At 42.4% G+C, this 22,026-nt stretch overlaps 1 protein-coding gene and 1 pseudogene across 1 annotated transcript in view; both read left to right on the top strand.

Annotated features, from left to right (window-relative positions):
- Nucleotides 1-18,887: 18,887 nt before the first annotated feature.
- On the top strand, nt 18,888-19,882 carry LOC132649702 (prothymosin alpha-like; annotated as a pseudogene).
- Nucleotides 19,883-21,559: 1,677 nt separating this feature from the next.
- LOC110543719 (STAM-binding protein-like) overlaps nt 21,560-22,026 on the top strand; it is a 43,846-nt gene continuing 43,379 nt past the window's right edge. The window contains exon 1 of the mRNA XM_060374207.1: nt 21,560-21,574. Within this exon, the coding sequence (XP_060230190.1) occupies nt 21,560-21,574 (15 nt within the window). The remainder of the gene's footprint in view (nt 21,575-22,026) is intronic.

The following is a 22,026-nucleotide window of genomic DNA, read 5'->3' on the forward strand; positions in this document are numbered from 1 at the left end:
GCTTAAAAGTAGCTTCAATTGCCACCAAAGCTAAACACTAACATAGTGAGCGGAGGACTCCTCGAGAGTGTACTTCTCCCTGGCAACTGTGCTTTCTGCCTCACACCTTCCTTGGCAGTGCTCACGAGATCACTTCCGTGGACCATGCTGGTCACCTAAAGGGAACTTCTGATGGAGAAAAAGGGAGATGCCTTAAGTGTCTTCCTTCCACTCTTAACTGTGGGTCTCTGATGAGGACCTGTCTCCTTGGTGAACTGGGTTTGAAAAACGTGACTGAGGCAGAATATTTACGTCATTATTTAATGACAGTCCAGTCTCTTCCACCTGGGGAGCAAAGAGCAATGGCACCTACCTCAGCCAAGTATCTGTGGGTGTGAAGATGGCAGCTGGACAGTGAGCAACAGGTGCTGGGCACAGATTAAATTCTTCATAATGTGCCAGTCACTGTCATTGCCACATTTCAGTATACTAACGACTGCAAGGACTATTTCCGCTGCTGTATTAATCACTTGGCTGCTGCTGTGATAAAGACATCACCACCAAGCAGCTTACAGGAGGGCGAGTTTACTGTGGCTTATGGTGGCAGAAGAAATGCCACAGAGTCCATCATGACAGGGAAGCATGGCAGAAAATATACAAGGAAGCAGGAGCTGCGAGCTGAGAGTTCCCATCTTCAACATACAAGCACAGAGCAGAGAGAAGTCTGCGTGAGGGCGAAACTACAAACACCCTAAACCTGCCCCCAGGGATACACCCCAACCAGTAAGGCCACGCTAAGCTTTCCCAAACAATGTCACTAGCTTAGGAACAAGTATTCAAATATCTGAGCCTAAGGGGAACATCCTCATTCAAACCTAAATATTAATTTTCTGAAATTGGGTATCTAACCAAAGGTAGACAGTCATTTTTGTTCATGCATGTATGTATGTATGTATGTATATTTATATACACACATATGTTTGTACGTGTATATATACATTTGTTTCCAATATCTGTATCTCTACATATATGTATATATGCACACACACATGTATGCATATATATATATATATATATACACACACACACACACACACACACACACACATACGTGCATATGTGTATAGAGGTTAGAGGTCAGCATCACATGTCTTCCTCAACTGATCTCCACCTTATGTTTTGAGACAGGTTCTCACTGAGCCTGGAGCTAACCAACTTGGATAATTGACCTGCCAGTGAGCCCTGGGGTCCTCTTGTCTCTTACTCCCGACCACTGAGATTGCAGGAACACCAAACATAGTTAATAAGCACATTTTAATGAGTTTGGAAGTATAAAGGACAGTGATATCAGACACACACACACACACACACACCTATGGATTTTTTAGTTCCTTTGTGGGCTTGTGTCTGTGGAAAAAAAAGCCATTAACATGAAATTTACTCCTGAACACAATTAGAGTGCACAGTAGTATGTGTCTGACTACATGCCCAAGGACTTAAACTTGATGTCGTAAAGGAAACTGTATGTGCTTCCATCATATCCACCATTGTAACACTATGGAGAGGGAGACAGATTTCCAGGGCGTCACTGCTGGGCATCTGACAGCCAGTACTATGCACAGCTGGTGTTCCTCAAACAAGCCCATTTCTTCAACACATACATAGAAATACATGTATACGTATATGTGCATACATACTATACATGATCATATTCCCAAAACACACTCATGATTTCCAGAAAGGCTGATAGCAGATAGTTAATCTCTAAGTGTGTAACAAGGACATAAGCTCATTTGTGATAGGTAGAAGGTCAATCTCATTTTGTTTATGGTCTTTTGCTTTGTTTTTCAAGACAGGGTTTCTCTGTGTTTGTTTGCCCTGCCCTGGAACTTCTCTGTAGACAGATTTACCTCACACTCAGAGATCTATCTCTGCCTCCAGAAGGCTAGGATTAAAGGCATGTACCACCACACTGGGCTAGAAGGTTAACTTTTAGGTTGGTCTGTCAGACTAAGAAAGGCCTGAATTCTAGAGTTCAAGCTCTTATTCCTGGCCACAAGTGCAATACACATCTAATGAAATCTGCACAGGCACAGAACAGTGTAACAAAGAATCCCTTTTAGCCACCCATGAGCTGCCATTGTAAGTGTCTGACTCAATAGTTGACTAAGAGCATAGCTAACTTTTACTTGTGGCCATTGGAGGGCGAATGACTTGTGACTTACTTGCCTATGTGAGCCCGGAGCTGAACTGTTTTCCCAATCACCTTCCCTTCGCCATAAGGAGCAGCCAGTCAGCAGCCATTGCTCATAACGGCAGGTAAGTGGTTCCTGTTCAGATTCCAGAGCTGATCTGGTAGCTGTCACAGAGAATGTCAGCTTTAACCACACCATGGCTCAGTCCTACCTTCCCACCCTCCTCCCCCCATCCCCAACTGCAAACTACCTGATAGGGTTTGGATTTTTAATATCTCAGGGGACATTCACATGCTCAGTGCTTGGGAGGATCTAGAAGCCTGGGGCCTCTGGGCCTAGTGGAAGGTTCTCAGGTCACTGGGGGCATGCCCTGAAGTTGACTGTGGGACCTGAGCCCTTCCTTTTCTTTGGCCTCTTTTTCTTCCCAGCCATGGTGGACAGTTTGGCTCTGCCACACAAATATGCACCGAAACCTCCAAAACTGACTTATAGGGAAACTTTTCTCATTTTATTAAGTTGATTATCTCTAGTATTTTCTTATAGCGCTGAGTCCTGAACAGCACAATATTTAACTGTTTAAACCAAGTGGGTGAGATAATTTTATGGTGAATGTAGATGAAAGATAGACATGATATATGAATTTATTAAAGCATTGGAACACTAAAATGAATTCTAGACTTCTTGGGAAATGCTGTATCTTATTACTTAACAGTCTAAAGATTTTTTTTTCTGATAGTGTCCTCGGTGTTTGTAGGTTTGTGTAGAGGCAGTAAGCAAAAAGGCCATTATTTAGGATGTGTGTGAATGTGGTCCAGCAACAGAATGTGCAGGAGAAGCATCTGGGTGCTGCAGGGCTGAGATAAGGCAGTCTCTCTGTTAGGGTAAATGCAGTGAGGAGTCGGGAAAACTTTGGCCAGCCCGTGCCCAAATGTGCCCCTGACTAATTACATCATGCAACAGATTGAATATAAGAGTTTACTGGGGGAGGGGAGATCAAAAGGCCATCTTGAAGTGGGAATATGGGGGAGAGATACAGACTGATAGGCAGATAGATGGAGAGACAGAGAGACAGAAAGAGGAAAGGAGAGAGAGATGAGAGGGAATGAGACAGATGAGAGATGAGAGACAGATGGAATGGCACAAAGAGAGAGAGAGAGAGAGAGAGAGAGAGAGAGAGAGATCTCAGGTGGCTTATCCTTCTCACCAACTGGTCTTTTCCCAATTTGTTCCCTGGAGACACAGCTCAATAGTCAACATTTTCTACTCAAGAATTTCTGAAGCTCACAGCTCTGGGACCCACACACATACTTAGTTCCTCTGAATACTGCCCAAGCCATTTTCCAAGTTCTAATGGACATGAATGTTTGCAAAACTCTTGTCATGCTAGTCATTGTTACTGTAGCATTTCAGCATCTTCATGGCTCATAATCCAATGTGTACAATATATTCTATTTTATCACAATAACAAAGTTGTTACAACTGAACTTATACATGCAATTAAAAATCAAATAAAGGGGCTGGGAAGGCGAGTCAGTTATTAAGAATGCCTATTGCCAAGGACCATTCATGTAGATAACCTAGGACCCCTGGACAGATGTAGCCCATGGCAGCTCAATCTCCAAGTGGGTTCCCTAGTAAGGGGAACAGGGTATGTCTCTGACATGAACTCAGTGGCTGGCTCTTTGATCACCTCCCCCTCCCTAGTAAGGGGAACAGGGGATGTCTCTGACATGAACTCAGTGGCTGGCTCTTTGATCACCTCCCCCTGAAGGGGGTCAGCCTTACCAGGCCACAGAGAAAGACAATGTAGCCAGCCCTGATGAGACCTGATAGGCTAGGGTCAGATGGAAGGGGAGGAGGACCTCTGCTATCAGTGGACTGTGTTGGGAGGGGACTAGGGTGGGGGCTGGCATACAAAGTGAATAAATCACAATAAATAAATAAACAAGCAAACAAATATGCACAAAAAAGAGTGCCTGTTGCTATTGCTTTGTTCTTAGCACCCACATAAGATGGTTCATAACTGCCTGTAATTTCAGCTCCAAGGTATAGGATGCCTCTCCTGGCCTTAGTGGGCACCCATACTCACACTCAGGTGACTGAAAAATAGGAATAGGAGGGTGAAAATGTCTAAAATTCATTGTATAAAGTATGAAATGTTCAAGCAATAAAGAATTTCTAAGTCTGTTTTCTGTAATTGAACCACTATGTTTTTATAAGGCAGTGGTTCTGAACCTTCCTAATGCTGCAGTCCTTTAGTACAGTTCCTCATGTTGTCATGACCCCTCAATCATAAATTTATTTTGCTACTTCAAGACTACACACACACACACACACACATACAAATAAAATAATTATTAAAATTGTTTATCTTTGAATAAGGGATTAAATCTTTGATGAACATTTGAATCTGCAGGAGATGTCATCAACATTTCTCAGAATTGATCATATGTTTTGGTTTTATTATCATCAATGCTCAGAATGCTACTTTGTGTAAGTATGTAGTATAAATGGCTGAAGTGTGTTTAGGAATATTCTAGAAGTTATTAGAAGATATGTCCTTATCACAAGATAAAATTAATTGAAGAACTTCTACAAAACTCTAAGTCAGCAATTCTAACAGCAACTTTTACAATCAAACATTCCAGAACAACCCAAGCCAAAGCCACATGCTGAGGAATGGGAGAGAAGATTAGAAGTCTTTGTTTTCCCATAACTGGAGGAAGTTCTGCAAATGAGTGATGGTGAAGTGCCCGCCCTACATTAGGCAGCTGTGTCACTCCCACCGGGGCTTGGGGGAACATTGTAGAAGAAGGGATGGAAGACGGAAGAGCTCGAGAAATGGGCATCTGTGCAGTAAAAAGATGTGTCTTGGCACAACATCATCACTGTTATCATGAACTCACGGCCACAGGATTCATCTGCACACGCTCCCCACAAGACTGGGCCCCTCAACAGTTCCTCCTGAGACCCATCCCTCTGTGAGTTGTTCCTGTGAAGAAACAATTGTGAGTCATGTTCTGTAGCTTCTCTTGCTTAGGAAATAGGCCCCAACCATGTACGGGCAAGAAACTCTAATTAGACTCAGTGGGTCACACACAGAGAGAAGACACGAAAGTACAAGAGGGCTTTGCTGGGGAGAAGGGCTCCAGAGCAAAAGGGAGGAAACTGAAAAACAGAAACTGGAGGGTAAAAAAATGGCTAAAATTCATTACACAAATAGATTAAACTTTTATCAATAAAAGGTTTCTAACTCTGTTCTCTGTAGTTGAACCATCTGTTTCTGCAAGGGAAGAAATCTGTACAATAAAGTATTGTCACTTACCACACACAATAGTCCTGTGTGGGATAGCATTGCCTGGCGTGCAAAAAGCAATGTGTGCCTGCTGGAAGAGCAGAAGCAGGGCTGCAGCGATGCCTCATGTGTGCAGCCAGGAACATCTCTGACTCAGTACATTGTGTCTCAAATTGAGTTTTGGTTATTACATTGGTCAGAAACATTTCACTGTTATCACCTGTCTCTCCAACCTCCATAATCAGTTACACCCCTACGTGGGGCTGTGAACTGGAGATTAAGGAGGGGAGTCTGTAAGACTAACACTGCCCACTCCACTGTCCCTTCAGACAAACAGGTCTCCTTACTGCCATCCTCCTCACTCACTGGGCTCAGGCTACACTGGCCTTCCCACCACCTCTCTGACTGACCCCATTTCAATGAACACATCTATCAATCACCACCCAGTTTCATCAGGATAAAGTGGGTTTTTTTGCATAATCTTTTAAAACTATACTGATCTCTTCATATCCTTCCAGAGTGAAAAGCACTAAATAGATACTTGAACAGCAATGAATGAAACAAAAATTGCTCACTGAGCCACAAAATTGTTTATTCCCAAGGAGCTAGAATTTGGAGATTCAATGAATCCAGTTGGGAAAGAATGCAATAGTGGGAACATAATTATGCAAAATGAAGTGTTTGCTGTTTATCTGAAATTGAAATTTATCTGGGCATACTGCACATGGTCTAGAAACAGTAAGCACTCAAGTGTTGCCATGGGACAAAAAGGCCAAGGCAATGACATCAGTGTTTATAGTCTTTCGTCTTCCCACTTGCTACCCTTATTGTGGAGAGGTCATTTGAGTCTCTCCCTATTCTTCCAAGGTAAGGAAGCCATAGATAGTTGTCATCTCAGGCCTGGCTTATCATGGATGCACACTAAGCAGAAAAATCAAAACAGGTGGCCTAGAGGCAGGTGACTTTTAATGAAGCAGCTCTAACCTAAGGGTGGTACTGACGATCAGAGATATGGCTTCATCACAAGTGCATCCAGAAGGCAGGGTGTGCAGACTCTTGCAAAGCCCCTCTCCCATCCCAGGGGCCTCATTCTCTGCTGGCTACAGTGCATGCAGTCCTGCTTTCCATTTCCTTCTGTGCCATTGTTTTTAAAAGCATCCTGGTCTCATGACCCTTCACAGTCTTAAAGGCCTCTGAAGAGATCTTTAAATATCAATCTTTATTACCTTATTAGAATTACAATAAGAGTGGCAAAAACATTTGTTCATTACTTCATTTAAAGTGCCACCACTGGGAAGGTATTATTTAAAATGACAATAACTGAGTAGCCATTTCTTGGTAAGATGAAAAACTTGCTCAAAATAACTACATTTTCCCAAACAAAAGAAAACAGTGAGACTGGTATTGTTTTACAGTTTTTCAAATATTTTTAGCAGCTGGCTGAGGAGAATACAGCCTGGTTCTCACATCTGCTCAAGCTCTTTCAGTGTTTTGTTTTGACTAATGAACGTGAAGGAAGCAAGACTTCATAGAGAGGTTCAATCAGTGAGGGTGGGCAGCATCCATAATCTCTCAAGAAAAGCAAGTATTCTTCCTTGATTTGACAGCAGCAAGAGACAAGCGATAATTTGCTAAAAAATCAGTGGCAAGGTGGAAATGGAAGTCATAGTTAATGAGTTTAACTGTATACTCACAAAAAAATAAGAGTGAAAATAAACTAATGACATCATAGCGTTTGGGGAGAAAGTTGGATCGGTTAGTGCTTTGTTCTTTGTTTGCTTGCTTTTAAAACTTGACATAAAATGAAGTTACCTGAAAAAAAGAGAGAGCCTCAATTAAGGGATTGCCTCCATCAACTGACCTGCAAGCAAATCTGTGGAACATTTTCTCAATTAATGATTGAGGTAGGAGGGCCCAGCCCACCCCTGGGAAGGTGGTCCTAGGTAGTGTAAGAAAGCCATCTGAGCAAGCCATGAAGAGCAAGCCAGTAGGCAGCACTTCTCAATGTCTTCTGCATCAGCTCCTGCTTCCAGCAGAAGCCTTGAGTTCCTGCCTTGGTCCCCACTGATAAGGAACTCTAATCTATAAGTTAAAATAAACACCTTCTACCCTAAGTTGGTTTGGGGCAGTGTTTCACCACAGCAACAGAGACTCGAGCCAGGGCGAAAGTGATGGTGATTTCACTGGCCTCCATCAGTCAAGGATGCTAAATGCTATCAGCTTTGAAAAGCTGCCAAGAGGAAAGTTGGGTAGAAAGGCAGTGAGAGAGTTTCCCTTTCAAAGAACAATAAAGAGAAGTTCAAGGTCATGTTCAGCCACATGGACAGTTGCCCTGCCTTCCAATAGCACCTTTCTCAGCTCCTAGTGTCATCCCTTCCTTTACCATGGCCTGTGCCAATGCTGTTGTCTCTTTCTAGAGCATTGCTCACGCATACTTAAGTAGTCTTCCAGCACCAGCTACACAAATAGGACTCAATTATGAAAATAGCCAAACAAATAGGAGTGCGGCCCTTTAACGCCGCAGCTCACAGGAATGCATCTCAGGAATGCCTGTCACTGTCAAAGTTAAACCTTCCTATCTGTCTCTCTGTCTATGCATTCATTTATTTACCCAAAGGACTATTTTATCTTATTACTTTGTTTGCTTTTTTTTAATCTTCTTTCCATGCGTTCTCATAAAACTACCACTACTTGATTTCAATATGGTTGTAGTTGAAAGCTACACACAGCTTTCCTTACTCTATGGGCCCCTGCCTCTACTGTCATAGCTCCACACGCATGTACAGACACTTGGCAAATACTTAGACGTGTGATGGACAGATACATTTTAATAATGTTATAAAACTTTATATCAAAAGCGGAATTATTAGGAACTTTTTGTTTCACTTTTCAATGCTCATCTCTCTTATCATATGGCCTCTAAAAATGATTAAAAAACAAAGTGATAACCCCCCTACACACACACCACAGTTGTATTAAAAAGAGCTCATTATTATTATTATTTTTTTATATTTTCTTAGAGATGAAAACAAGAAAAAATTTTCCAGGTCTTTAGATGTAACTGAATGGCTTAAATTAATTCTCTTGTTTTAATGAGACAGAAAAGTAGTTTCTTTCATTTGATTCTGAACTGTCATAGATTTAGAATGTGCTCTTGTCCTCAAAGATAATTTGTAGTAATGAAAATCCTCTCTGAGGTGTACTTTGTATGTGTTGGGAATGGAGGGATACTGATTCTCCCTGCCTGCCCCTCTCTTCTCTCCCTCTCCCCTCAAAATATACTCCTATCTGTCTCTCCTTCTTTCTCTCTCCCTCCCCTCCATGACTAGAAAGCCCTCAGCCATTTTTCTTTGTACCCACCGCTGTCTTGGTGCTTGACCTTTTGTGAGAACACGAGCAAGTGCAAGTTCAGCAACTACCAACACTGAGAGCCCGAATGTCCTCTGGCTCTCGGGCTTGCCGCTTCATTCTTCCTATTTTCACTGCCACAGACGTGTAGAGGACCTTCTCAATGGGCGTGACAGCAGGGAACGTGAATGGGTCTACAGGTCTTCATGGTCCTCCTTTTCCCTTAGCTGCTACAAGGATGGTTTTCCGGATCCTGTGTTGTGCCTTTACTTGTCAGGCATCATCTCTGGGCAGGTAGCTACTGCACAGACAACCATGAGGCCACAGAGCTGGCTTAGGGCTGGCAGGGCAGCCCAGTGTGAAACACGAGTTCAGGAAAGAGACACATGCACCCAGATCACTGGCTTTTCAGTGAGTGTGTTTTATGGCTTTGGATAACTTTCCAGCGTGCAGGCTGAAAAAGGGACTGTAAATGCCCATGGTAAGCATGGTATCATTTTCAACTGTGTCACATAGGTTCTTAAATTTTTATTCTGCATTCTCCAAACCCTCACACGATCCTTTTTGTTTCCCCAGACAGAATTTTCATGACTAAGAACCAAATTCAAAGGTGCAGCGAAGGTACCATGAGCCACACAAGAGATGTCTTAGAAATGTAAAATCTCATGGAATCTGTCTGAACAAAGCGTTCTCTGGGATTCTGATGTGGCAGATAGTGAACATTAGATGGCTACTTAGACACGGTCGTGGAAATAACGGAGGTTAAAACAGTACAGATCAGGCAAGAACATTGTGAGGGAAAGTCACCAGGACCATCATCTTCCTCGCCATCCTACAAGTGCCATCACCATTAGCAGGGTCCCCGAGAAGCCACGTGTGGGGACATCCTCAGTAGCCGAGGCTTCTGCAGTTGCAGATTCCAAGATGTTTCTGAGCTGCTATTGCTGAGGCGTCTCTGAGCTTTGCAAGACTAAATAGGATGGGTTGGTCAACAACTAGAAGATGGGTGGGCAGCACATTCTTGCTGAAGCAGCTGGCAGGCTGAGGTTCCACCTTAGGCCTGATGACAGCATAACTCCTGTAAGCCAGCTTTCAGATCTGTGACACTCCAGGCCTGTGAGGGGGTAGCTGCCTTCTTGGTACTCCCTCAAGCCTCACTGTGGAGGTGGGAACCCTCCCAGCACCAGCTCTATCCCCTTGCAGACATGCAACCCAGCCATCTTAGAAGTCAACCTACCCGTCCCCAGGGAGCTTCAGATCCTCACACCCAGACAACAACTTGACCACTGCTTTATGGAAGATCTAAGCATGGAGCCACCAGAGCTGCAACACTGAGTGTTCACTGATGTTTTCAGCCTCTGAGTTTGGGGGTGATTTGTTAGGCAGCAAAGGGTAACCAGGGAGATAAGGCAAAGAGAATTCACCGTGATGGGTTAGAACTTGCCGATTTAGGTAGAAAGGTCAGCTGTGTAAAGGTCTCAGATGAAGCTGATTACAAACAAGCCACTCTAACACAGCAGGGGCAAGACCACTTGGAACATAAGCACACCCTGGCCTTGGACAATGGCTCTGCTCACAGCAAGATAAAAAGCGCAGGTTTAAAATCGCATGATTCATCCATATTGCTGGATGTTAGAAACAGCTGGTAATCTCGGGGAAGCCTTGTGCCTTAACACCAACTGCCCTTTTTGTCATTTTAAACCTACAGAAAAGGGTTGGAGGCCGCACATACTTACTGAACACCTGCTGGTTTTTCCCACTGTTACTATCATCCACAGCCATGGGATAATTGTCAAAGCTAGGAATCTAACACTATGTCTACCAGTGTTTTAGTATACACAGGACTCAAAGTCTCACCTTGCGCTTATGTCAGGTGTTACCCGTTTTTCTGCTGTTGTTTTTCTTCTGGTCCAGGATCCAGGCCAAGTCTTACGTTGACTATGAGTTCTGTGTCACCATAGGCTTCTCCATCTAAAATGGCTCCTCTTTCCCCTACTTTTTCTTTTCTGTCCTTCACAGTTGGGAAAGTAGTTTGTAGAATATTCTTCCGTCTGGGTTTGTCAGACTTAGGTTTAGGTTTTAGATTTGAGAGGTAATAGCTCAAAGATAACATATCAGAGCTGTCATGTGACTAGCCTGTGCCTTATATTAGTGGGGATCACAACACTGTCTCCTTGCTGAATAAGTAGCTGAAGTGGTCATGGGACTAAAGAGTTGTCATCCCTTAATAAGCACTTCATTGAGATATCTCATAGCTATGTCAGCATAATTTCACCTTAAACTTCTACTCACTTCTTTCTGCCATCAGCACCCAGCATTCAATGTCTCTACTGGCTATTTTTCTGTCCCTGTCATTCCTTCCTTGTTAATTTTAACTCTTTGGAGGGAGGTTGTAATTTTATTTTGGCTTGGTTTGTTTGGCTTGGTTTTTTGAGACAGGGTTTTCTCTGTGTAGCCTTGGGTGTCCTAGACTTGCTTTGTAGACCAGGCTGGACTTGAACTTACAGAGATCTGCCTGCCTCTGCCTCCCTGCGCATTGGGATTACAGGCCTGGGCCACCACACCCGACTTAATTTTAACTCTTATGTGAGGAAGAATTCCTCTTTCTTCTCTTTCATTTCCTTATTCAATTCTCTATTTTTTTTTTTTTTTTTTTTGGCAGCCAGGATTATGTACAATTTTGGTTCTGACTAAAGACTCTCAGCATGCACTTTCCTAGGCTTCATCATGAGCTGGGTGGGGGAGGGTCTCCCTGAAGCTGGTATTCATCATCTTCCTACAAGCTTCTATCTGGGCTTCTCTTGTTCACGTTCTTACTTCAGTAGCTATTCAGACTCGTCTTGTCCTTTTCAGGTAGACACTCGCATGTTGGCATTTTATTGAATATTGAGGTTTAAGTTCTCAATGCTACATCTAGGGAATTCTACCCACTTTAGGTTTAGGCATGGAGGCAAGTCAAGTGGTGCTAAGGTTATAAAGAGGCCTTCCACAGCTTCATGTTCTCATTTAGAAACCAGAAAATTCTTATTACATTTTATTAATTTATTGTGTGTGCATGCGGAGTTCAGAGCACAACTTGCAGGAATATGTAAATGCCCTTTTTTACGTTGAGCCATTTCGCTGGACTCTCATTTGGAGGTCCTATATTTTTAGTTATTCCTTTTGCTTATATGTATGTATAAATCTGTGTGAATGTAGCCGTGTGTGTGTAGGTGCTTGCACAGGCCAGAAGAGGACACTAGGTTATTTGTAGATATGCTGTGTAGATATTTGTAGACATGCTGGAGCTAGAGTTACAGGCAGTCACGTGCTACCTGACATCTGCGCTAGAAACGGAACTCTGGTCCTCGGGAAGAGCAGTGAGTGCTCTTAACTGCACAGCCATCTCTCCAGCCTTTGTGGTCCATTTCAAAATGGAAGTATATTATTTTGCTTCTATTTAGACAGAGGGGAAGGATGGAAAGTTCCAGGGAGTCACCTTAATGTCAGTATCACAGCAGACTCAGGCTGACCAGCATACCTGTGTCAGGAAGACAACCTTGGAAGTGACAGCAGGCAAACATGGTACTGAAGACACATGGAAAAGGCATATGGAGGAAGGGCCACTGAGTAGCTTGGAAAGGGGAGAGAATCCTAAGGAACGGAAAGTTACCGAAGCATCCCAGAGAGCATTAATGAAAACTTCCTTCCAAACAGACAGCTCAGAAAAATAAGAGCTGATTTACAGTATCACTCTGGCTTCTCTCAAAAGCAAAAGACACACGTCATCCCTTCCAATCAGTTCTCTTAGGAAAAAAATATCTTGATGGACTGAGCAATTTCATTTTAAATATGCAGAAAACCATATCTGCTCATATATTTTTCAGAATGTTTTCCTTCTTGCATTAAGGAAGTGAAAGCACTGGGCAGAGAGTAGCTGATAGGTCAGCGATTACTTCATTCTTGCTCAGAGACAATTCTAAAAAAAAAATGTTTAAATCCTATAACATAAGAATTATTTGTAGATATGCTGTGTTTTTGAGATACCGAAACCTCTGGTTCCTAAGGTGTTCAATAGTTATTAGCATCTTGGTGCTTCTGTAGTGTCAACAGCAGACAAAAAATAGAAAAGAGATAGAGACAGAAATAAAATGTGAGTTTCATAGTGGGCCCTGCTGTGAACTGTGATGCTCAGAGTTCAGGAACAGTCTTGGTGTTAAGTGTTTTCCCTTGGTCCCTGGTTCATTTTAGATGGATCACCTGCTCTATGCCAGAATGTTCAGGCAATAGCTTCACTGCAGATCTAAAAGTGAAGACGAAGCAACAAAGTCCTCTTCTCTGTTTTAAGACTTCGGTTATATTTATATGTCTGCATGTGGTTATATGCATGTGGGTGTAATGCCTGCTGAGGCCACAAGAGGGCACTGGATTCCCTGAAGCTGTACAGAGGTTGTAAGCCACCTGACATGGGAGGTGAGAATGATCTCATGTCCTCTGCCAGGGCAGTATGTGCTTTTACCCTCTGAGTTGTCTCCCACACTCTGCCCACCTGACTTTTTCAGACAGGGTCATTCTCAGGCCAGGAAGTCCAGTCAACACATCTCAGAGGTCTTTTTATTTATAGTTTCCTAGTGCTTGGATGACAGACCTTTTTTTTTTTTTTTTTTTTAACATGGGTGCTGGGGATTTGATTGGTATGTATGTTGTTGACTGATCCAACAATTCAGCTCAAGGAATGAACACACTCACGATTAACTAATAACAATAACACTGAATTCATCTGGGAAGCTTAAAGTACAAACTCCAGCAATGGTAATGATGCCATAGAAGAGCAGCTTCCTCATGAAAGCTGAGGGCTGCGGCAGCAGTATCGCCTGCTCCAGTCTTCCGTGTGCTCTTTGCAGAGACAGTCAAGGGGAGGGGATTGCATGCCACTCAAGAACAGACTACAAGACTTAGAGCCTGAAAGTGTGGGTTCAGGTTCTGATTCTGGTTCTAGCCTCTGATTTTGAGTAAATTACTTGATGAGAATGCTATTGGAGAAACAGGAGTGCTTGGATCCTCCCACAATGTCAGAACAGAGATAGACTATAGGCATGTTGGTTTCAGGGACAGCCACTTCACAGGCAGTCCTGCTTTGTGTCACCCTGCTGAGGTGAACGCAGCTTCTTTTATTCCAACCTTAATTAATACTAACCAGCACATCACAGACCACACAGCAAATGTATCTGTACATATGTGTATACGTGGGTTACAGAATGGCTACATAGGGTCAGAGAGACTACAGCAGAGTTCAAGAGGCTTTAGAATTTGGCAGATGGAGCTATAAATGGAGTCTGTTGATAAGGTAAGAGGCAGAAGCCAGCTGCAGGTAGAAGGGGAAGTACCAGGAGCAGATGACTGAGAGCCACAGGGCTGAGAAGGCACTGTAGAGTTTGGTCCTGCTGTAGATGTGAAGGGGCGAGACTGGGTCCAGAAGAAAAAGTGTGTGGGTGAGTGGACTGAGGTCTAGGCGGGCAGCCAGTGGCTCCCCTGATCAGCCCTGCTTTCCACGTTCTTACACAGTAGTTACCTCTTAAATTGCTCTCTCATTCCCTGTCTTCTGCTTCCTGGGGAACATGAAGTAAGAGAACACCCACCTAGGGAAATCCTTGCCACCTGTGTGTCCTGTCTCACCCATCTGCAGCTGCCAGGGGCCTTAATCGCCTCCTGGCTCTTGCCCCACTTCCTTCAGTCTCTTCTCATGTTGCATCCATTGTGACTCTGTGAGGATGTCTGTTACCCCCATGTCCCCACTGCTCTCAAATTAATTGTCTTTGGCTGTGACATAATGAACCCAGCCTCCATCCCTTTTCCACCCAGACTCTCTCTTCTTCTCAATCTTCTAGTGGATTAAGTAAGTTCTTAGGCCCAGTTTTTCTGCTGTGATTTTCAAACACCCACATGCCTCCGCAGTCTCAATTCACACCAATAAATGTATGCGCGGCAGCCTTCCTACTTCCAGGAAAGAGCCACTTACCAGTCAGAAAGAAAAAAAGAAAACCAGAAATGAGATAAGAGATCACTGACATAGTTTACATTTTTAGTCCCTTTACTACTGCATCTTTCATCTATTATATGTCAACTCTTACTCATCATTTACTAAGATTAAATAAAACCACTTTGCCACTTTGCCCTTTTTTTTTTTTTTTTTTTTTTTTTGTCTCCAGGTCTCTGCTAACATAAAGTCATCTTTTCTATGGCAAACTCTCCAAAATACCAGTCAAAACATTGAAATTACCCGGGGCATCCTCTCTGCCTTCTACAATGAAAATCAGGAAAACTGTCTTCGTTTTCTTTCCTCCTACGAGAAAATACCCCAACAATTGCAACTTGGCTTACTTGGCGCACAATTCCAGGCGTCAGCCCACAAGAGCAAGAAAGTCATGGTGGTAGGCGCTTCAGATCGACAGCCCGTACGGTCAGAAGAGGACAATAACTGAATGCCATGCTCAACTCTTTTTCTACTCTTACGAGAGAATGGCGCCCTCAAAGTGGACAAGCCTTTCCATGTCAATTAAGATAATGCACTGCAAACATGTTCCCAGGCAAGACTCTAAATAATGTTTCACAGACACCTCCTTCATAGGTAATTCTGTATTACGCCAAGTTGGCCAGCAAAATTTCTCATCTCTACCATACCCCTTTTCAACTTTACACATAAACATCACTTTAAACCATAGCCTTGTACCCTTTGTCCCCAAAGTCCCATGTTTATTAAAGAACATGGAGTAATGTCAACTTGTAAAAATCCCAAATCTTCAAAATTTCCACATTTAAAAGTCCAAAGTCCAAAAGTCCATGAGCCACTACAAAATAATAATTCAAGCTACATACTTCCAAAATATAATAGCACAGAGTAAACACTTCTGCTTTAAAATGGGGGGAAAAATAAGGCATAGCAAGTAATGATCACATTGAAATTCCAAGTCCAGCAGGGTAAAGAGCAAACCCTGAAATTCCATATCTAGCATGTAGAGCTTGTCATGAAATCAGCTGGACTCCAAGAGGATGGGGCAGCTTCACCTTGCCAGCTCTGTCACCCCCAGCACACGCTGTCTCTCTTAGGTCTGCTCAGGCCACACTTGGAGCTCTCCTCAGAAGAAGTTCCACAGTCCTGGTGACTCTGGTATCCTGGAGTCTCAGGTGTAACTGAAGGTTCACATAATGGTCTCTCAGGACTTTTTGCGGTGACTCCACAATCTGTCATACATTGCCTGAGCTCAGATGGCCCCCTCAGCCTTGCATCTGTCATGCTTTCAAAACCACTACCACGTGAGAAACATTTACAGCACTGCAAAGTTTTGCTGCCCACTTGACTGTGTATCTCTCAATCTGCCCAACCTGACCAAAAGTAAGATAAACAGATAGAAATATACTGTTACAACACATGCTGTAATCCATTTTGTAAACATGCATAGAAAGATTGTTTTTTTTTATAAAGAATGAGTATAATTAAGAACTAAAAAAATTTATGCTTTTATACAGATCATCATCTTTAAAGGAGACTGTGTAGGGCTGCACAGGAACAGTGGTCCTGGAGCAAACATGACTTGAGGAAACCTACCTAGGTGACCACAAGTAATGCAGGATTTCAAATCAACAAGTTTGAAGGATAGCACTGAGTTTTCTCAGTGTGTTTTCTTACATACAAAATAGCAATAATAGCATGTTTAAAGTATATACGTTTTACATATCTTAAGGTAATCGCTAGAGAGTATTTGGTGTCTACCAGAAACCTCACAGCTTGTTCCTTAGCCACTATAAGCTAATACTGACTATAAGAGCTGTGATTTCCTGGGACTCAGTGTGTGAGACATGACGCTGTAGGCTTGGTGTGTGTTGCTTTTTAGTTCTCACAGAACCTACCTGTGGTGAGCATCAAGATTAAATGATTAAAAATGATTTTCTGGTATTGCATATATTAGATTTGATTGTATTTCTGGACCACTGGGATAACTTCTGGCCAGTGAGTCGTGATTATGCTAAATATCTAATGGCTGACATGAAATTCTTCCTCTGGGGCTCTCATTTTGGAGACAAAATACATTATTGATGGTGACAGGAGGATACCAGGGCAAGGACAGTGGCCAGTCTCCCCTGCTGCTCCCATGGACAGGTAGCTTGAATGAAGAATAGAATGCTCAGCGTAATCCTATGGAGCTTGAGGCTCTTTAATTATGACAGGGTTTTTAGCCCCTCTTGACTGACATGCAACCTCCCTGCATTTTATTATTCCCAAGAATTATTTTACGGATGAAAAGGCTGGAACTTGGGATGCAAAAGTGATTTCCCTGTGGCCTCCCAGCAAGTCAGCAGCAGAGTTCAGCTTCTTTTTCTCTTCACATTTTCATTAAACCACCAGTTTCCTTTCCCCGTATGTCACATTTTCCTGTCTTACAAATAAACCTAGTCCAAACTCAATTCTATGAGCTCAGTGTTGTTCAAACAAATTCCAACTGATCTCACAAACCTTGAATTTTTACTTAATCTATTTCAAGTGTCAGCTCACATTTATATATTCTCTGGCATTGGTTCTATGCTATTTCCATGAGAGAATTGTTGCTTTGAGGGGCATAAAGCCCTCAAGAGGACAGTGCTCCCTAACAGCTCCCTCCGTCCATCTCCGCAGTAGTCCACACGGCAGACTCCACGTCATCCTTCGTGAAGAAAAGGCATTTGGAGGCTGCTGGAAAGATGGCTCAGTGGTTAAAAGCTCTTGCTGATCTTGTTGAAGAGCAGGTGTTTGTCCCCAGCACCCACATGGTATGCCATGACTGTCTTTAACTACAGTTCCATGAAATCCCATTTCCCCATCTTTGCTCAGTGGACACTGGACACATACAGCATAATACATATATGCAGGTAAAGTATTCGCACACATAAAGTAAAAATGAATCTTTCTTTCAAAAAAAGGTCTTTCCTCAACAGGATCAAGCTTCTAAACAATTATTGCTTCGTTTCTATAAAATAATTAGAGATATTTAGTCTCATCTTTCTATGTCTTTCTATATATTTTTCTTTCCTGATTATCCTGTTTGACTTTTTTAGTTATTTATTTATTTATTTTTGTCAACTTGACACAGATTTGAGTTATCTGGGAAGAGAATTTAGAAATGCCTCAATTGAGAAAATGCCTCAATTGGATTAGCCTCTAGAAAATTTGTAGGACATTTTAAAATCATTGTTAATGACTGGTTTAGGAGGGACCACTACACTGTGAGCAATCCCATTTCCACATCTCCATGGAGGCAGTCCTTGGCTGTATAAGAAGGAACACTGTTGTGGGTGTTAATATTTACTATTGACTTATCTTTTAGTTAATCAACAGTTATTCCTAAACCAGCTGTATATCCAAGTCACCACACAGAAACTGGGATTTTTTTTTTAAATCCCAGTTTTGTCTTGTTTTGTTTTGTTTTGTTTTGTTTTTTTAAATTTAGAGCTGGGCAATAGTAAACTCCAAGCCCACTCCTACCATTCAGATTTTACCCATTATACTTGCTTTTAGTCATATCTTAGGTCCTGTTCATCTTTCCACATGGTTCCAAGACCTCTCCTCTGGATTCTCTGCTCCTCCCCTCAGCTTCCTCTTTCTCCATTCTGGACCAGGATATCCCACCTTCTGTGATCAGTGTGTATGGGAAATATCCAAAATAAATATGACCATAGACAAGGTTTGGGTGAGCACACAGTCAACTCATTCTTTAATTCTAGGAAACTCATATGGTATCTCTCCATTTGAGAAATGGGAAATGATGGAGCTGGCGAAATGTCTCAGTAGTTGAGACTACTTGCTGCTCTTCCAGAGGACCTGAGTTTAGTTCCCAGGCTCCCTTCACATAACAGGTAACAAGTCCTTCTCCAGGTGCTCCAACACCCTCTTGTCTCCATGGCACTTACACATGGCATATATAAGTATTTGCACGTAAATAAAAATAAAAATGGGACTGGCTGCTCCGAAAAGCCATCTTTGCATTGTTCCCGGGTCCCGCTCCCCACTCGCCGCAGCCGCCCGCCTCCTCCTCCACCGCGGACTCCGGCAGCCCTCTCGCCAGAGTGGTCGAGCTCGGTTTCTGTCCCCCTCGGCTGCATCGGACCACCGGCGTGCCCCACCATGTCAGACGCGGCAGTGGACATCAGCTCCGAGATCACCACCAAGGACTTGAAGGAGAAGGAAGTTGTGGAGGAGGCAGAAAATGGAAAAGATGCACCTGCCAATGGGAATGCTGTGAGGAGGAGGACGGAGATGAAGATGAGGAAACTGAGGCTCCTACGGGCAAGCGGGTAGCTGAAGATGATGAGGATGATGATGTTGACACCAAGAAGCAGAAGACTGATGAGGATGACTAGACAGCAAACAGGAAAAGCTAAACTTAAGGCCACCGTGACCTATTCACCCTCCACTTCCCGTCTCAGAATTTAAACGTGGTCACCTTCGAATAGGGAAGCAGGCCCCGCCCCACAGCGGGCAGTGTCACCCACAGATGACATGCGCTCTCCACCACCCCACCAAAACCACAACATGAATTTGCAACAGAGGAGAAAAAGAACCAAACTTCCCAGGCCCTGCTTTCTTTCTTAAAAATACTTTAAAAGGAAAATTTGTTTGTATTTTTTATTTACATTTTATATTTTTGTACATATTAGGGGTCAGCCATTTTTAATGATAACGGGTGACCAAACCAGCCTTCAGAGCGTTCTCTGTCCTCTTCTGACTTTACTTGTGGTGTGACCATGTTCATTATAATCTCAAAGGAGAAAAAAAACCTTGTTAAAAACAACAACAAAAAAAAAAAAAAACAATCTTATTCCGAGCATTCCAGTAACTTTTTTGTGTATGTACTTAGCTGTACTATAAGTAGTTGGTTTGTATGAGATGATTAAAAAGGCCAAAGATAAAAGATTTCTTTTTTTCCCTTTTTTTTTTTTTTTTTTTTTTTTTTGTCTATGAAGTTGCTGTTTATTTTATTTTTATTTTTTATTTTTTTGGCCTGTTTGATATATGTGTGAAACAATGTCCAACAATAAACCGGAATTTTATTTTGCTGAGTTGTTCTAAAAATAAATAAATAAAAATAAAAATAAAAATGGAACCAAAAAACTGAAAAAGAAGTCTCTATAATCTTTCTTTTGTCCCTCTTCCTTCCTTTCTTCTTTTTTCCTTCCTCCCTTTCTTCCCTCTTTTCTTCCCTTTCTTCTCTTCTCTTTTTTTTTCTTTCTTTCCATTTTCTCTTTTTCTCTTTTTAAGACAGGGTCTCAGTATCCCAGACTGGCCTCCAATTGGCTAAGCAGCCAGGGATGACATGGAATTCTTGATCCTCCTGCCTCTACCTCTCCAGTGCTAGGACAACAGTCATGTGCCAGAATGCCTAGTCTATTTAGTGCTGAGATTAAACGTAAGGCTTTGTCCAGGCTAGGTCAACGCTATATTAAGTAAGCGATACATTCTTCCCAGAGAGCCCTTCTTAGTAATCAAATGAGTTAGAGAAAGGAAAAGCATTTCAAAAAGCTGAAAATCAAAGCAAACATAATGCATTATTGTTATCACATTCTTAAAATTATTTGACGGGGAGCCAGAAGGAGAGTGTATGATGTATGATCATATGTTCTATGTAGGTGAGTAGAAAAGTATATAAGAAAAAACCCACGAAGACAGAGCATATTTCTTTAAGACACATAAATTCTTCAAAAATAGCCCTTTGTAGAGTAAATCATATACTCACTCTCCAGAATCATATATGTGTGTTATTATTGTTGTTGATAATGATGTCGTTGTTGTTATTGATGTCACTGTTGTTGTTGGTGGTGGTGGTAGCAGTAGTTAAATGATAAATGCCTGCAATCGACTTAAGTATTTGAACACTTAGTCCCAGCTTAGTGGTGATGTTTGGAGGTGGGGAGGGATTAGAGCCTTTAATGGGTGGAGACTTACTGTAGGAAGTCCATTACTGTGAATGTGCTTTGAAGGTTCTTAGCCTCGCCCACTCCCAGCTCCCCGCTTCCTATGTACAGTCATGAGCAGTCAGCTTCTTGCTTCTGCTGGCATGCCTTCACCACCATTATGGAAAACTAGCCCACTGGGATCTTTAGCCAAAACAAAATGTTCCTTAAGTTGCTTTTGCTCAAGATGTTTTATCGGAGACAAATAAAGAAATTACTATAATAGAAAGCCAACTAATTTTCAAAAGACCTATCAAGTTAATCAGTATTGGAAAACAGAGAAAGGAGGGAATTCAGGTAGAACCTTGCTATGGTAGAGGATACATGCCTGTATTAGTAAGGGTTCTATAGGAAAACAACTTTTATAATCTCTCTCTCTCCGTGTATGTATGTATGTATGTATGTATGTGACTTATCAGTATGACTTTCAGAAAATATATAGATAGATCAGTAGATGGCTAATAATATAGAGATGGGACATACACACACACATATTATATATATATATATATATATATATATATATATATATGATCTATTATGACTATACAGGCTGTGGCCTAGCTAATCCAACAATGGCTGTCTATCAATGGAAGGTCCAAGAATTCGATAGTCATTCAGTCGAAGAGGCTGGATGACTTAGCTGGTGTTCAGCATATGCTGGAATCCAAAAGAAGTAGGCTGTAATGCCAGTGAAGAAATGGACTTTCCAGCAAGAGCAAGTGGGCCAAGAGCAAACCCTCCTTCTCCCATGTCTGTACATAGTCTTCCAGATGAAGACATGGCCAAGATTAGGGTGGGTATTCCCACCTGAAAAGATGGGGATTAAAGGTATGTTTTCCCACCTCAAAGATCTGGACTAGAAGTGGATGTTCCCACTTCAAATTAAGCAAAAACCCATTCCAAGTATGACCCTCAGGTTTTAGTTAGTCCCATGGGTAGTCAAGTTGACAGCCAAGAATAGACATGCAACACCTTAGTAGAAGTGTGCCCTCACTGAGGAAGAGGCAACCAGCACAACCCAGTGTAAGAACCCAAAGTTAGCTCCAAAGACGGGAAGATTTCTTAGGCAGGAATGTGAACTTCTCTACACACATTTGATTGTAGCAGGGTGCGAAGTTTATAGTCACGGAGACACATAATTTTTCAATAGCTTTGTGGCCATAATAAGAGTAAGAGCCTTGGGCTAGGGGTTTAGCCTAGCTGATGCTTACCTGGCATGGGGAATAAACCAGGCATGGTGGCACA

Source organism: Meriones unguiculatus, chromosome 21, assembly GCF_030254825.1.
Source record: "Meriones unguiculatus strain TT.TT164.6M chromosome 21, Bangor_MerUng_6.1, whole genome shotgun sequence".
Classification (NCBI taxonomy): Eukaryota; Metazoa; Chordata; class Mammalia; order Rodentia; family Muridae; genus Meriones; species Meriones unguiculatus.